At 36.7% G+C, this 17,371-nt stretch overlaps 2 protein-coding genes across 2 annotated transcripts; both read right to left on the bottom strand.

Annotated features, from left to right (window-relative positions):
• Nucleotides 1-2,664: 2,664 nt before the first annotated feature.
• LOC127174559 (serine/threonine-protein kinase pim-2) lies at nt 2,665-5,404 on the bottom strand. The gene is made up of 9 exons (XM_051125058.1): nt 5,269-5,404; nt 4,551-4,646; nt 4,382-4,432; nt 3,922-4,300; nt 3,663-3,839; nt 3,458-3,568; nt 3,196-3,384; nt 2,945-3,023; nt 2,665-2,824 (listed from the first exon to the last, which is right to left on the bottom strand). Exons 2-9 carry the CDS (start codon nt 4,626-4,628, stop codon nt 2,665-2,667), a joined length of 1,224 nt encoding a protein of 407 aa, XP_050981015.1. The 5' UTR covers nt 4,629-4,646; nt 5,269-5,404.
• Nucleotides 5,405-9,513: 4,109 nt separating this feature from the next.
• LOC127173976 (sushi, nidogen and EGF-like domain-containing protein 1) lies at nt 9,514-13,622 on the bottom strand. The gene is made up of 9 exons (XM_051124111.1): nt 13,435-13,622; nt 12,926-13,038; nt 12,798-12,821; nt 12,578-12,711; nt 12,217-12,498; nt 12,034-12,129; nt 11,793-11,946; nt 10,724-10,806; nt 9,514-10,631 (listed from the first exon to the last, which is right to left on the bottom strand). The coding sequence occupies exons 2-9, from the start codon at nt 12,981-12,983 to the stop codon at nt 10,551-10,553; spliced, it is 912 nt and encodes a 303-aa protein (XP_050980068.1). The 5' UTR covers nt 12,984-13,038; nt 13,435-13,622; the 3' UTR covers nt 9,514-10,550.
• Nucleotides 13,623-17,371: the final 3,749 nt, after the last annotated feature.

Genomic DNA, 17,371 nt, shown 5'->3' with positions numbered 1-17,371 from the left:
TGTGTCTCACTGTAACTATCATAATTTAATGATGATCATAAATATAGTCTAAATATAATATAAAAAATGAAGAATTTTAAAGATTTTTTAACACTATAAAATTACAGTATTTTATCTTTTTTAGTTTTTATTAACAATAGTTCAGTATTAAACAAACATTGAGCCATATAACCAAATATCTGAAATAAATGATAGCGATTTTAAGCTTACATAAAGTGCATGTCATTCACATTGTGATAAAGGTTAATAAAAGTATTTTACGGGCCTGGTGGAGGTGCACAGAGACGCTTCTCTATCGCCACCTTCTGGAGGACATGAACATTTCAACTCTGTAAAATAAAGTGACAGATGCAGTCACAATAAAAATACTCATAGGATGTAGCAAATGGCATAAAATTACAGAAGACAGTAATCTTTTTTTCACATTTTAATCTTTTCCCAGTTTAAAATGCAAGCTCTTTTTCTTCCTTTCTGACATGGGACAAGTATTTAACAGAGATTGATATCTTAACTGAACATAAGACATTACAGTAGCATAAAAATAAGTGAATAAATAACCCAAACACATTTACTTCATTTACAACCACACATTTACTTCAATTACATAAAGTATGTTACAATTTCCATAATGAGGGTAAATACATTTTTTCCTGCCATAAACACTACCAGTCAAAAGTTTTTGAACAGCAAGATTTTAAATGTTTTTTAAGTCTCTTCTGCTCACCAAACCTGCATTTATTTGATCCAAAATAACATTTTATAAAAACATTTAAAGCAACATTTTGAAATATTTTTACTATTTAAAATGTTTTCTATTTGAATATATTTTAAAATATAACTTATTCCTGTGTTGAAAGCTTAATTTTCAGAATAATTACTCCAGAAAATATTCTAATATTCTGATTCGCTGCTCAAAAACATTTATTATTATTATTATTATTATTACATTGAAAACATGATAAAAAATTATTACGTTATTACATTTTTTCAGTATTCTCTTTGAATAGAAAGATTCAAAGAAAGAAATTATAGAAATTAATACATTTATTTAGCAAGGATGCTTTAAATTAACCAAAAGTGATGATAAAGACATTTATAATGTTACAAAATATGTCTATTTCAGATAAATGCTGTTCTTCTGATCTTTCTATTCATCAAAGAAACCCGAAAAAATTCTACTCAGCTGTTTTTAACATGATAATAATACTAATAATAATAATAAATGTTTTTTGAGCAGCAAATCAGAATATTAGAATGATTTCTGAAGGATCGTGTGACTGGAGTAATGATGCTGAAATTTTATCTTTGATCACAGGAATAAATTACATTTATTTAAATAAAAAGTTATTTGAAATAGTAAAAATATTTCAAAGTTTTACTGTTTTTGCTGTACTTTGGATCAAATAAATGCAGGCTTGGTGAGCAGAAGAGACTTTTTTTAAAAAGCATTAAAAATCTCTGGTACTGTAGATGAAAGGTTGTATGTAACACAAGGAATTTAATTTGTTACCTGATATTATGTTCCCTCCTGTGCTCTAGGGTAAGTAAGGAAGGGCCACTAAGGTTCAAAGTCACTTTTCGGTGCTCACTTAGACTCTTTAAATCTTCATGATTCAGTTAAACTCACCTCTTCTATCAGCACTTAACTCAAACCACAACCACAATCAAAGGCACTTATCAACTTACCATAAATAGACAAATTTATTTATTTTTTAAATTTAAACTCCTTCCATGTCAGGGACAGGACAGGGGACTCTGGTCCCAGGGCAGCACTGGAACCACATCTTATGCGGTGATCTGGGAAAAAAAGAAATAGAAAATTCTGTAAATTTTGTATATCCTTTAAAAAATAAACAACAGATAAGAACAATGCAAAAAAGGGGAGGAAATATTTTTAAAGAACATAGAGAATTTTTTGTATTAAGGAAAACATTGCACAAGGTATTTTTTTTATTTGCACCCCTTTCATGACTGAAACATGAAAGGGAATTCTGGTACTAAGGCAGCCAAGGAGCTCTGGCATGGGACAGGGACAGGAGCCTGAAGGACCCAAGTACACATCACTAGGAGCTCAAACTCTGGGCAGCCATTGCAGGGATGGGATGTTTATGGGCAGGAACCCTTTGGGACCTCTTGTTTTGGTGCAGCCGTGAGTACTGGAAATGCACCAGTGGTCTTTATTTTGGGTTTGGGACAGCCATAAGATGCAGCCATTTTAGAAACTTCTGGGACCCATGGGCATAACATCACATGAAGCATCTGGGACAGCCATTTGAGACTGGACCACAGCATGATCCTCTCTGAGTGGTCATTATCTTGGACCCCTTACTTTGCAGGGACCTCATTGTCAAGGACAAGCTTTTGAGAGTGTGTGGTTATGACAAGGAGGATGAAGATCACAAGACTGGGAGACCTGGAGCACCACAGCAAGATCCTCTTGGACATCAAAGTTTTGGAACCTCTGGGACATCAAAGTTTTGGCTTGAGGAACCAGGCCAGTGGAGCTCTGAGAACCAAGCCAGGCCATGGGAGGGACCTCTTTTGAGCAGTCCAGATGAGACAGGGACCTCCTGGCCTGATGCAGTCATATTGTGGAGGCTGTGATGGGACAGGGTCATCCACATCCCCAAGCAAGCAGAACCGCAAGACGCAAGTTCTGCTGCTTCAGGCCATGGCACAAGATGCAACCATGGCCTGCCGGACCCGCAAGACGCAGAGGTTTCCCGGAGGGATGGGAGGTCTTCCTGCCAGCCAGCAAGACGCAAAGCTGACAGGAGACACTGGAAACGTCTGGGGCTGGAGGTTCTCCACGACATATGGAGATCTGAAACAAAACAGACTGCAAAGCATCTGCCTAAATACGTTACACTTAACTATGTAATTTCTTCCCATTCAAAACCACAAAAGCAAATGTATAAAAACTGAATGATCTTAGGCTCTGTACCTGAAGCCAGTCGTGGTTAATGATATTCCCCAGAACGAGCTGCCGCTTGGTGGATGAGGGTGACTGAATCGGCAGCATTCTGTGCAGAAACATTAGAAAGACATCTGATTATGACCTAAAGTCTTTACATTTGCACTATTTAGTTAGTAAGATCTAAACAGACATTTTTTTAAATGAAGATCTCACCTTTTGACAGTCCCGGCCCTGAGAAAAACTATATACATATTTACACATCCCCAAGCGAGCAGTACCGCAAGACGCTAGTACTGCTGCTTCAGGCCATGGCGCAAGACGCAACCATGGCCTGCCGGCCCCGCAAGACGCAAAGGTTTCCGGATGGATGGAAAGCCTTCCTGCCAGCCCGCAAGACGCAAAGCTGACAGGAGACTTTGGAGATGTCTGGGGTTGGATCTCCATTTCTCCACGACTTACATGGAGACCTGAATCAAACAAAAAACATTACACATTACAAACACATTACAAAATGAACAACAAAAGCAAATGTGTAAAAACTGGCTGATCTTAGACTCAGTACCTTAAACCAGTCATGGCGAAGGATTTTTCCCAGACCAAGCCGCCGTTTTGGTTTAGGCTGCAGAAGGCTGCAGATCAAATGGCAGCAGTCTGTGCAAAAACACAGGAGCAATATATGACCTAAAGCCTTCACATCTGACCTGGAAGAACATTTCTATGATTTATCCAGTGATAAAAAGCTCACCTTCTGACAGCCCAGGCTCCGACCAAAGGTTTAGTTCGGTCTTCTGCAGGTCCTCGCCAGTTGGAAAACGGCCGCACAGCATCGTGAACAAGATGACCCCAAGAGACCACGACATTGCAGGCTTTGCATGGTACTTGCCCTTGTTCCTGTACTCAGGAGGGTAGTACTCCATGGTGCCTGGAGAAAAGACATTTCATCTCATATACAAGTTTGCATCACCAAAGCATTTACTAAAGCAGATTTGAGGGATGATACATACCATACAATGTCGTGTAGGCAGACTTTCTCATGAGGTCCCCACACCCAAAGTCAATTAACTTGACTTCCAGGGTGTTCTTGCTCACGATGAAGTTTTCCAACTTCATGTCGCCGTGGAATACACCACGGCGACAGCACGTGCGAGCCGCCTGTGTCGCCTGCCGCATGATGTGCCGAACTAAACCTTCACTGAGCCTGCATCCGTGGCCCTCCAAGAAACTGACAAGGTTCTCGCAGGGCGACGGACACTCGAGGACCATGACATAGTTGTCACGTTGGTCCTGCCAGTCCAGCATCTTTATAATCCCTGGCGCAGTGGGTCCCTTGTTGGCCAGGATCGTAAGGGCGATCTCCATGGGTAGGGGGTTTGGATGATCAGGCTAGAACATGGACAGTTTTAAAATGGATTGTCTAATGAAAAACTGTAGTTTGCAATTAAACAGTGAGTGCAGATGACTTACAATAGTTAAATATTCCAAATCGTGTGTCTTCAAGACTTCTTTCACTGCCACCTGATCAACAAAACAAAGGTAAAACAATTCACATGTGTGTAGAGGTCGTATCATTTCACTCATTAAATCTGAAGACTGTGGACATAATAGTGAAAAGCTCTCATTTATTTGTACTTACCTTAAGGCCATCCTCCACACGAATGGCTTCATGAACGACGCCAAACCCACCAACCCCCAGACGACCACCAGAGTTCATAGCGGCTCATAATGTCATCTATTAAGAGAGAAATAATTGACACTTTTTATGTGGTTATTTTCAAGGGGACATTAAATAGCCTGAGTGGGAAAAACACATAAGAGACTAAACACCAGAAACTAAATTTTAAAAAAGCTTAGTCATTATCATATGTGACCCTGGACCACAAAACCAGCATGGGAATATTTACAGCAATAGCCAAAAATATATCGGTAAGGGTAAAAGTTATAATTTTTTCTTGGATATTAAGTAAAGATAATGCTCCATGAAGATATTTTGTAAATTTCCTACCATAAATATGTCAAAACTTAATTTTTGATTAGTAATATGCATTGCTAAGAACTTTATTTGAACAACTTTAAAACTTTTTTTTTTTTTTTCACCGTCAGATTCCAGATTTTCAAATAGTTGTATCTAAACCTATCCTGACAAATCATACATCAATGGAAAGCTTATTAATTCAACAATTTTTAATAAAATGATCCTTACGACTAGTTTTGTTCAGGGTTACATATCTATACACTTTCATAAGGATTGTTTTTAATATTTGGTTACTGAAAATCATCCTAAGGATCAGTATTAGTTATGTAATCATTATGGATACTCATATCAATTATTTCCACACAGTCATATCACTTACCATCAGTGCTGCTGGCTGGCAATGCTGGCTCAATGAGCTGCACCTCAGTCTGACCCCGGCGGATCATGCTGAGGTGTTTTCGGGCAGCTCTGAGGAAAGAGGGCAGCCTCCAGAACCTCTTCTTCCTCTTTTTTTTCTCCTCCTCCACCTCACTCCATGCCTCCCTCCGCACCTCCTCCTTCCTCCGTTCCTCCTCCACCTCTTCCTCCTCTCTCCGTACCTCCTCCACCTCATCCTCCCTCCTCTCCTCCACCTCCACCTCCTCCTCCTCTCTCCGTACCTCCTCCACCTCCTCCTCCTCCTCCCTCCTCTCCTCAACCTCCACCTCCTCCTCCTCCTCCTCCCTCCTCTCGGCGTGTCCCTCACCGGCATCGACAGGCGGCTCATCGCAAGGATGAAGATGTTGCTCCGCCATGTCGGTGCCGGGTTTTGGGGGTGTACTGTGATGGTGATCGTACACCTCGCCATTCACCGGAAACACTCTAGAAATTCGCTGTCCCATCGCAAACCGCTAACACTCTCGTTTTCGACCACTACTACAAAACCCACAAAATGTTTCTCAGAATTCCACGGCTTTATATACCGCGGGCGCCAACATTCTAAACTTTTCAAATGCGTTCTATGGCGTCATAATGATTTCCTGACAGGAGAAATGTCCTATGCAAATTACAGTACATTTAAATAAATAAATGCAATACAAAACAGTACAACCCAGCTAACAAAAAAAGGTCGCCACAACGTCCCCTGAATGGCATCTGCGAACGTCCCCTTTTTTGGACGTCATGAGGACGTCGCAAATACCGGGGACGTTCGCGGAACGTGCGGAGGACGAAACGGGGACTTTCCCAAGACGTACCACGGACGTTCGCAGGACGTTCATACAAACATTGTGGGGACCTATTGCGATCGTTCGCTACAGGTCATTTTAACATATGTAAACCTGTCATTAGATCAGACAAAATTGAACTACCCAAGGAATAAACACACAAGCAATAGTACGTTAACAATACTTTATTTGTTAAAATATTTTTCTTTATTTGGTTTGTGTGTGCGTCTGTCTGTCGTCTGTCTTGTGTTCCAGATGTTAGGTTCGAAACCTACAAAAAAATGAACAAAAATCAGCAATGGTTTTAAACCTTGACTTCATTTTCACATAATGACATATTCTACAAAACTGAATGTCATTTTTGCCAGATTGCATGCTGTGATGTATCTCAGTATAATTTTGGTACTGCAGACTCAGACACAATTTCTTTTGATGATTTTTACTGTTTTTTTTTTTTTTTTACAATTTCAGCTGAGGGTGTTTTTATGTTTGTTTGTACCGACAGCGAATGTTACAAAGCGGACCAAATGCGGACCTAATAGGACGTTCGCGACGTCCGTTTGCTAGGATGACAATTCTTCCCGTTGTCTTCTAACCTAAAACAACAAAATGAACTCATTCAGTAGTAGTATGATTTTATATGTCTACCATCGTTTATCTATTAAAAAAGATTTGCAAATACTGCTGACAATTTGGATTTAGACCATGCGGTCTGAAATTTAGGGCACATACGAAGATATCCGTATGGGCTTTTTTTCCGCATTTGAGTCTCAGTGTGTGTTTTCACCATATGGAAATTTAATATTTAAGTTAAATATCTGTCAATATTTTAATCGTTTCAACTTTACGTGCTAACGTTAGTTTCGAAAGTGTTTAGGCTAATGGCCAGCAGCTGTACACGACCGACAGCCTCAGCAAATGTTTTAAAAGAGAAACTTTTTTTTATAAAATGCATGTATTACAAGATACGCAGTGGTTACGGTAGCTAATGTCTACATATATAAAAATATAAATACCTTTTCGACCGGAAAAAAGCGAAATCTCAGGCCGTGTTTGAGGAAATCACCGGTAAGACCGTTAACTGTCACTCGGCGGCTCAGCGTTGCCATGGATACATGCGCGTACCCTAAAGTGATGTCGCTCGATCACGAGCTCATTTGATTGGCTATTACACTTTTATTTTTGCGCTGCACGTATAACAGTCTTAAATGCAACAACTAAAAAAATAATTTTCCTAAATAACCTTTCTTGTCAGCTTACCAACAGCTTGATATGTAAATATTAAAAAGTAAGAATTAATTTATTTGTCTTACCTGTGTTTTCCACTTTCTTTTCTATTCGTCATGTTTTCCTTGGCTTCATCACTCTTCAGGGATTCAACCTTATTTTATTTATGTATGTGGAATACATAGGGCCTAATTGTAGCCTATGTTCAATTACATTATTGAAGTGTGTCTTGTTTTTGATGTTTAAATGCTGAAAACAGACTCGTGATTTGATGACATCTTGAATGTTATTAAATATTAACATCATTTTACAATGAATTCAAATCTATTGTTTATACTATAGTATAATAATAATAATAATGTCAATCTTTGGATTTTGCATTCCATTATCACAGTTAAAAAGGGATTTTATTTTATGGAATAATACCCTTTAAAATTCAATATGGGTTTATTTTTCGTTTATTTGTCTTTAATTTAATTAACTCTGTCTGAGTTGCAAGGTGTCAGGCCTGATGATAAAGTCCAAGCATGGGCGACTGGATTTTTCAAGTGTTCTTATGGAAATGGCAGATAAGTGACGAATCAGGGACGTTCGCAAACTGGTTCGGAAGAAGGTCCTCCAAATGTCCGCCAGCGAACGTCAAAAATAGGACCAAATGCGGACGTAAGTGAACGTCCTCAGAACGTCCGTGAGCGAACGTTACAAAGCGGACCAAATCCGGACGTCATCAGAACGTTTGACAGCGAACGTTATAAAGCGCACCAAATGCGGACGTCCTCCGAACGTCCGCCAGCGAACGTGCTGCGGACCTAAACCGACGTTCGCAACGTCCGGGGGACGTCCCCTGTTTGCTGGGAATACAAATAGATTTTAAAAACGTTGTAAACATATGTGTCATACATATACAAATAAAAGGTTTTTGGATGTTCCCCTTACTTCAAACTTGCTTAGTTTGTGGCTCATTATTATTAATGAAAACAACAACAACAGCATAGACTATACAATAAAATAGTATAATGGCATATTCACTTATATTAAATTTTGAACTTTTATTAACAAAATGAATAAGGATAATGTTTTATGGAATTCCCATTTAAAACGATCGTAGTTTGTGGTTCATTATTATCTCATTCATTAAAACACATCAGGCATAAATTAGCCAAGTACAATGGCAAATTCGCATACATTAAACATCTAACTTTTATTAACAAAATTTTTAAGACGGATATTGCCTTCTTGCGTTGAACAATAAATAAAAGACCAATAAATAAAGTATTATTTATTATTTAAATATAAAGTTCCTTTTTTAAAACGAATGCTTAGTTTGTGGTTCATAGTTATTTATTTATATTTTATTTATTTAAAATGTATTTATATTAATATATATATATATATATATATATATATATATATATATATATATATTTTTTTTTTTCCCCAAGCACTATAAAAATCCCTTAAAAAACAGAACACATTTGCTGTCAAAGGAATTTACAGTGTTTATTATTTTATTTTGTTATTTTATTCTTTTTCCTATTATTATTTTTTAATGATGGAGAGCCTTGCGTATTAAAATATTTAGTTTTTATCTATTCCTGGATGGGACGTTGAGAAGTCGTGCATTACCTTTTCCAAACTCTTTAAAAAGGAAGACGTTGCTAGGCTAGTTGCTATACTATTTGCATTGAATTGCTCTGAACATTGATTAGGGAAAAAAAATCTTGTATAGTGTGAAAAAAATGAATGCTTATTAAGTTTACGAAAAACAGACTGTGGAGACTATTTTAATCCAGTAATTATGTGAATGCATGAAACAAGGTAAGCAATGGTAAATAATGTCATAACAGACACTATGTGTCTGAATGTAATCTGAAGTCTGACCAGCAGATGGAGACATGACTTTATCATGATCCTTGATACTGAAATCTGACTGGTTGAGCACTTTCTCCGTCACTGTAGTAAGTAAAAGTAGAGATACAACAAATACAACAAATTCAAACTTCAACACCAATCTTAAATCTTGACGTGCACAGATATCATATAAAACCCTTATACATTTCTGTGCACATTGTAGCTTAAACAGATATTTAAGTGTGTGTATCGGAGTATAGGTGAAAGTGTTTTAATAATAAACATGACATAGTGTGATTCAGTTTACCCAACAGACTGCGGTCTGCGGCACTGTGTATATGTGGGTTTTTTTTTTTTTTTTTTTAATGAACACTCTGGCAATGTCACTCTTAAGCCATGTCAACAATTTCTGAACTACAAAGACCTGTGTGTAATCAGACAGCATTGCATGTAAACTGGGAAAAAATGTTTGGAACAATTTTTACTCACAAGCTACTAGTAAATTTCACAATTTCATTTTAAAGAAAGGGCATTGAATTAAGCATGACATTTTGAAGTAGAAAGACTGAAATATTTTCTTGTAAAACGTTCTCCAATATTAGTTTTATTTACAATTTCACAGTGTCAGTGCATCACTAGTGTTTGTCTCCCCCCTTGTGGTGAGTCAAGGAACACACGCATTATGTTTTACATTAAATTCAAATTATAGAGATTTTTTTAATCATACATCAACCTTTTATGAGGAGAGAAGTAAAAGCTGAAGCTAAACAGCAAAATAATTAATTATATAATAGCTTCATAAATTATCAAATATTACAGTTTTCCCTACTTACATTAATAAATTAATGAATTTCTGCACTTTTGGGTTGGCACTGAACGTACAAAAGCGGGGGAAGAAAAAAACAAAACCTTTTTTCTGCATTTTTGACTATCGGGGCATGTTGTCACAAGAGGTCAAGGTGTGTTTCATAAACTGCATATTTTTTTTTTTTTTTGAGAAATAATGGTAGAAAATAGTTAAAACATGTGAAAGCTAGCCTGAACAGACAGTACTGTTCCAATATCTGATCAAGAAAAGTTCACATTGCAGTAAATGTTATGATTTCCTGGCAGACAGAGCCATAGAGGAAGAACAGGTTTACTTACACTATTCACATATTTCAGGTCTAGGTTATACTCATGCTTAGGTTATACTCTATACTTATACTCATTCACCTTCCTGCAGAGTGACATTCCTCATCTGCAGACGCCAGATTTCACAGAAATGACTATGATTTACTTTCAATGTTAGATGTGATATTTTGATCATTGTTATCCTTATTTCCCTGTAAGATATCTTTTACTGGCAGGGATATTTGATGCAAGAGATTTACAGATATTACGGATATGTCTTTTGGACTCTTCTTAAGTTCAATTTGATGCTGTTTGGCAGACCGTACTTAACCAGCTCCTGTTGTAGCTGAAGTAAAGATGGACACACAGATAAAAATGTCTTGAATCATCTATTAGCACCATAAAAACATACTGTGTTCCATAGTAAGCACAACTTACTTTCTCCAAAACAGTCTCGATGTTTCCACTCTCTCTTAGGTCTGAAAATGAAGTAAGTCTCATTTGAACTCCTAAGATATTTCCTAAGAGAAACAATGCACGCACACACACACAGTATGTTTAATTAATCGCAGTAATAGTTTAGCTACAAATGAAAATTTGCTAAAAATTTACTCTCCCTCAGGACATCCAAAATGTAGACGACTTTGTTTTCATTTAAACAGGTTTGGAGAAATTCAGCATTACATCACTTGCACACCAATGGATCCTCTGCACTGTAGTGAATGGGTGCCGTCAGAATGAGCGTCCAAACAGCTGATGAAAACATCACAATAATCCACAAATAATTCACACCACTCCAGTCCATCAATTAACATCTTGAGAAGCCAAAAGCTGCAAGTTTGTAAGAAACAAATCCATCATTGTGGCGTTTTAACTTGAATTTGCTTCCATAATCCATTATATTGCTTTCTCCAGTTATAAAAGCCATCTTGATTGAATCAGGAGAGAAATATGCACAAATCAAGCACCATTTACAAGCTAAAACAGTCCAAAACAAATATGCCAGTGGCGTCATTATGGATTATGGACTCGTATATTGGCCAGAAGTGACAGTTTGGAGTTAAAAGTATGGATTTGTTTTACACTTCGTAAGACTTCAGTTGATGAACTGGAGTGGTGTGGATTACTTGTGGATTATTGTGATGTTTATATCAGCTGTTTGGGCTCTCATTCTGACGGCACCCATTCACTGCAGGGCACTGGTGAGCAAGTGACGTAAAGCTACACTTCTCCAAATCTGTTCCAATGAAGAAACAAAATACATCTACATTTTGGATACCCTGAGGGTGAAACTTTAAAAACTTGTTTGTTTGCTTGTTTCTGGGTACATTTTAGTTGTGGCATTTGACAAATGCTTTTGTCCAAGGGAATTCAGGTTTATTCAATATACAAGTAGTGGCATGTACGTTCTCTAGAAACTGAATCAATGACTTTGGCATTGTAGTGTCAAAAGAACCCTGACGAGTGAATAATACTAGAGATTATCATTTTGATGACAACTGTGTACCTTTTATGTTTTGATCTGGTCCACCGTCCACCCTGAAGGCCCATCGGCCTGGAACATTGACATTAGTGGAATTCTTGAGGTTTGGGATTAAGCTTCCAATGTCTGACCCAGGAATCTTAAAGTAGGCTGTGGAGTTTATTGTGTCATAACCAGCCTGTACAAACAAGGAAAAAACGAATTATTGAGAGAGATTATCAAGAAGAGATAGTAATATTTGTTCCATTTTTGTTTCATGTCTTACCTGCACCCAATTATACGTTACTGCAATGTCACCATAATTCATGAGAATAAAAGACAAATCACTGCCTGAGATTAAAACCACTTGAAATGATGTTTCCTGAAAAGTTTGGGAACACAGACTGTCACACAGCTCTGAAATGATGTGTAACTTTGAGTCTAATGGAGTTATAACAAACTAACTCACCGTGCTAGTGTGATAAAAGTATGCAACTCTATCCCAAGTTGCAACCAGGACCCAATTAGCCGTAAAGCTCAGATCAGGAAAGTACTGGTTTATATCCTGAGTGGCTTGAGTCAGAACACTCCCGCTTGAGTACTGCTGATATGAGATGATGCCATGTATATCGACATCAATGTCGGTCCAGAGTGGAGCAATGATGTCTTCACTTCCATTGTTGGGAAAAAAGTTGTTAACAATAAATTGTGATGAAGGCTTGTTGAATGTAAGGTGTCCGTTACTGTTAACCTAAATATATAAAAGACATTAGTTGGGTGTGTCACTTTTTAATCATTTAGCATTTGCATTAACAGAACTAAAGTCTCACATATGTCCTGTTGTATGTGCGGCCGAAGAACATGAAAGGACTCCACAAGTCGATGAGAGTAGAGTTTTCATCCTCAGTAGCAATATTGACAGCGTCTTCTGCCACTGAACCAAACGGATAGAATATCACCGGCGCTGCAAGTAAAAATGAACAATTCAAGCTCAGTGTTAAGTTCAAACAGTTCATGTTGACTTTTAATGTTTTAGAAGTCAATAATTACCTGTCTGTGCCTCTGTCACCCTGCCTGTTGAAGAAAATGATTACATTTGAATGCAATTCCATATAGAATGTGTATAGTGTCTTAATCATATTATGTTTATTATTACTTAAATGGCTGTTAAAACTCACTCAGTGACAGGACTGATATGAACACCAGCAGATAATGTAAAACTGGAGATAATCCCATGACAAATATTTGGATGAGGTGCAGAATACCACTGCTATAATTTCAAACAGAACAACTAGAAAACCACAAGAGAACAAAGCCACATTAATACTTTTTTGATTTTTAAAGTTTTTTTGATTTGACAAATACTTCTCTCTTTAGTTTATACCATAAAATACCATATTAGATGTACATGCATGTACACCAACTTCATTTGGACAACTTCAAAGTTGATTTTCTCAGTATTTTGATTTTTATTGCACCCTCAGATTCTAGATTTTAAAATAGTTGTATCTCTGCCAAATATAGCCATATCCTAACAAACCATCAATAGAAAGCTTATTTATTCAGCTTTCAGGTAAGTAAATTTTAAGTAAAATTTGACTTATGACTGGTTTTGTGGTCCAGGGTCACATATCTTCAGAATATAAGTTAAAGGCAAAGCACAGACAAAAAGTTAGATACTACTTACCTCAGAGTCAGGCGGCTTCATATGGACTGCATTCTAGCGCTTTCTTATTGTAGGTTAAAATTTGGCCATGATTACCATAGCACTGAAGGGAGGGACATGCTCAGTGAATGCATGTCAAATGCATTCAGGCAAATGACAACTGAACTTTTCACAAAACAACTCAAGCTAAACAACAATTCAACTGAAAGTATCTCCACTGACATCTATTCATTACACCTCATAACCTCATAAGAGTTCATCCCATTGAAATTGAGTCTGGGTGCATTCCTTGTGCTAGATTTAAACAAGAAACCATAAAGGTCATGCTGTTGTATGGATCCATCCACTGGCCCAAACGTGGAGTCCAGTTGTCTGGTTGAAGGTTTAACGCATGCTCGTTTGTTTCACAGCGCTTCTGCAAAGTTCGCTTAATTTATCAAGATTTAGTTTCAATTTTAATCTAGCTCCATGCTTAATCTGACTCCAATTTCATACGATCGTTAGAATTTAGGGGTTTACTTTAGGCTGATAACAAATATTAGTTACGTATTAATTTAGATATCTGATCATTTGGGACTCGCTATACTTTCAATTATTCGTTCATTGGGCACCCGATGCCGCTTAGAGTCTGGCGCCGGCCGATTACGCCAATCTCACGATCACAAAAACGCCAGTCTGATGCTGAGTCAGAGGTATGTAGGTGACTAATACCCTTTTTGACACCCGCCTACCGCTTGCCTTCGAAAAAAAAAGTGTAGTTTACTTTAGTCTCTTCCCGTACAACTTGCTAACATCAGTGATAGACAGAAATCAGGAGGTCTCAGATGATGTGCCTACTGCTCCATTCAATCCTGAGCCTGCAGTTTGCTCTATCCTGGACGTAATTTGCGGTAGCACCAGCCTCCTCACAATCTACTGGAAATAATGATTTCAGAAGAGTCTAAAATGAATCAAATATAATGTTTTATTTGTCAGGTAAAAATGTATCACACCAATTCCACAATTAAACAATGAAAATCCAATTCAGAATTAAATTCAGTTCCAATTCAAATAAATACATAACATCAATTACTCAAAGATAAATCTAAGAGTGGGAGATGCATACCTGACCGCAGAGAGACACACAGCAGCATGTGAGAGCTTTGGAGGCAAAGCTCCAGAGACTCTCACACACGGTGTGGGGGTTCTTCTGAATACAGAATCCCCCCCGTAATGTTTTGTCACTTCGCTTATATACCCAGACCAAAACAAACAAATCTTCCAATCAGTTGTAAAAACATAAAAACCTTTTGGTTTGCCAGGAGATCTCATGACCCAAGGTCACACCTGGCTGGAGATTCTCACCCGACCCTAAGGGGAAAACATGGCATCTGAGTTCCTGGACTTTAAATTCATGAGGAAATAATTTCACCTCTTACACTGTAATTTGCAAAGAAAAACTGTTTTATGCACTGTCGCATAAATTAATGTATTAAAAAGTCGTACTTACTCACCAATGGATCCTCTGCAGTCAATGGGTGCAAAACACTGATAAAAACATCACAATAGAGGGTTTGCACTTAGATGCGCGGCCATATTGGCTTTGCTTAGATGTAAACAACAGCATGGATTGCACGGTTAATGTACTGAATATGTTCTGTTCATTTATGCTGTCTAAACCACGGGGAAACGTGTGGAAGCTGCTAAATCATATATAGAAGAACTTAGTCAGCAGGAAAGGGCACAACAGTTTGACAAACTAAATTTAATATGTGCTAAAGATATGTACGAGCAGTATTAATTTAGATATTAGCCTAATATTTCGCCTACCTGACTGGAAATGAAAACAAGAACAAACACGAATGTCATCAACATCCTTGCCTTGGAAATTCTGGTTCGGTTTGGCCAACCACACACCTTTTGTTCTTCAGACAGTTTTTTTTGCACTCTTCTCCTTGATTTGTTATAACTTTTGGTAGTCTATAGTACTCCAAATGTTTTTCTGGTGTGACTAATTAGTACAGCCCAAAACATGACAATAACTGACCATTTTCAGCAGCAATAATCAGCTACCCTTACGAAAAAGTCTATTGTGTGCTATTAGTATATATCTTTTAAACTAAAAATATGAAAGTATACTTTTAGTTTACTTTGTATGTACTTCTTATAAATATACTTAAAATGACATTTAAGTATACTTTACTTATACTTAGAAAAAGTCTAAATATATTTGAGCAATACTTGTGCTCCTAGAATCCATGTTTGCATTGTTATAAGGTAGGGTACACATCAAAAAACAAGAAACAGAAACAACAGATGCTTCCACATGTGATCTAACACGACCATCAGACATAAAACAGCATAAAAAAGTGTAACATTGTGGAATAAAATGTTGCTCAGTGAAGAGGTAATAATGACTGTCAAGCTTTGGGGTGATCAACTTCATCTACATTATATCATTGTGAATCCAATTTATAGTCCTTTTTTAGCTTTTTGTTCAAAATGTTGTTTATTTCTTTATTTTTCATGAAACCTGCCGACATTCAAGTGTTTAAAAAAAAAGAAAAAAAAAGAATGCATGAAGCTAGGATAAAATGTTTTTGTTTACAAGTAGATATCTTGTTCTTTCTTTTGATGTTTTGTATGTCCAGATATTCATATAACAAAAATATATACAAATGAATACCTAGATAGGGACATAGTAGTTTACTTGAAGTATGATGTAAAGGTCACTTAAAGAAAACTTACGAGTATACTTGCAGTATACTAAAACTACTAAACTAGTAGTTTACTGAGACTACTTCAAAGTGTACTAAAAATGTATTTAATTAGTAAACTTTATTTGGGTACCTATAAGTTCACTTTTAGTATAGCTGTAGTACAAGCTAAAAACATTGATGTAAACTAGTTGTGTACTCAAAGTTTACTGCTGTTATACTTAAAAGTATAATTTTATATGCTAGAAAGTGGGCCAATTTAGTCCCAAGGAGTATTGAAATAGTACACTAATATTTGTATACTTACTACATAAAGTATACTAAAAACATACTTGAACTTTACTTAAGTATACTTAATAAAATAAACTTGAAGTATACACTGTAAAAAAATAATAATTTGTTGAGTCAGCTTAAAATAATTTGTTATCCTGCTGCCTTAAATTTTTAATAAGTTCAAATAAGTTTAGTCAATGTTAAGTTGTACTAAGTAACAACTTAGATATTTGTGTTTGTGAAACTCAAAAGCTTAAAAAAATTAAAATGCCTTAAAATTTTAAGTTGAATCAACTCAAAGTTGTCACTTAGTATAACTTCACATTTCAAGTTGAATAAACTTCTTTTTGAGTTGACTGAACTTAAAATTTTAAGGCAGCCGGGTAACAAATTATTTTAAGTTGACTCAACAAATTGTTTTTTTTTTACAGTGTACTACTTTTTGGTAAGGATATATATGTGAGTTTCGTTCGGTTCAGTGGCAGAGCATCGCGAAAACTATGTGCATGTCACCGTCAACACCAGTTAACCACTTCACATCAGTTTGGGAGAAGCGCCACCCATTGGTCAAAAGTGATAATCATTAAATAATATTTCTAATCATTTTAATGTATGATTTTTCAACTTTTTTGGCTAAAATAATCTATAATTTGTCTATAATTGCTCAAAAGTCTTGAAACGCTTGAACCCTGGAAGTTTGTTTTTGTTATTACGGTGTGGACAATGTTATTCTAGGACCTTTAGGCTATGTGTTGCATAATACATCAAAAAATGTATGTTGTTTACTGTCCTGTCAACCTGTTGTTCGTTCTTCCGTGAAAAGAGTTTTAATACATTTTTCCATGAGTGAGAACTGGAACTCTCTAACTCAAGAGAGAATTTTAAAAATTCAATTAAACTTAACCGTATTATTGGCTCAGCATAACATGTAACATGTAACATAATCTTGTTTGTGACCCACTTACACTTATGCCCTCCAAAAGTTTGGA

This window comes from Labeo rohita, chromosome 12 (assembly GCF_022985175.1).
Source record: "Labeo rohita strain BAU-BD-2019 chromosome 12, IGBB_LRoh.1.0, whole genome shotgun sequence".
In the NCBI taxonomy this organism is placed as follows: Eukaryota; Metazoa; Chordata; class Actinopteri; order Cypriniformes; family Cyprinidae; genus Labeo; species Labeo rohita.
Note: the sequence above shows the minus strand (reverse complement) of the source record. Positions and strands in the feature narration are given on the sequence as shown.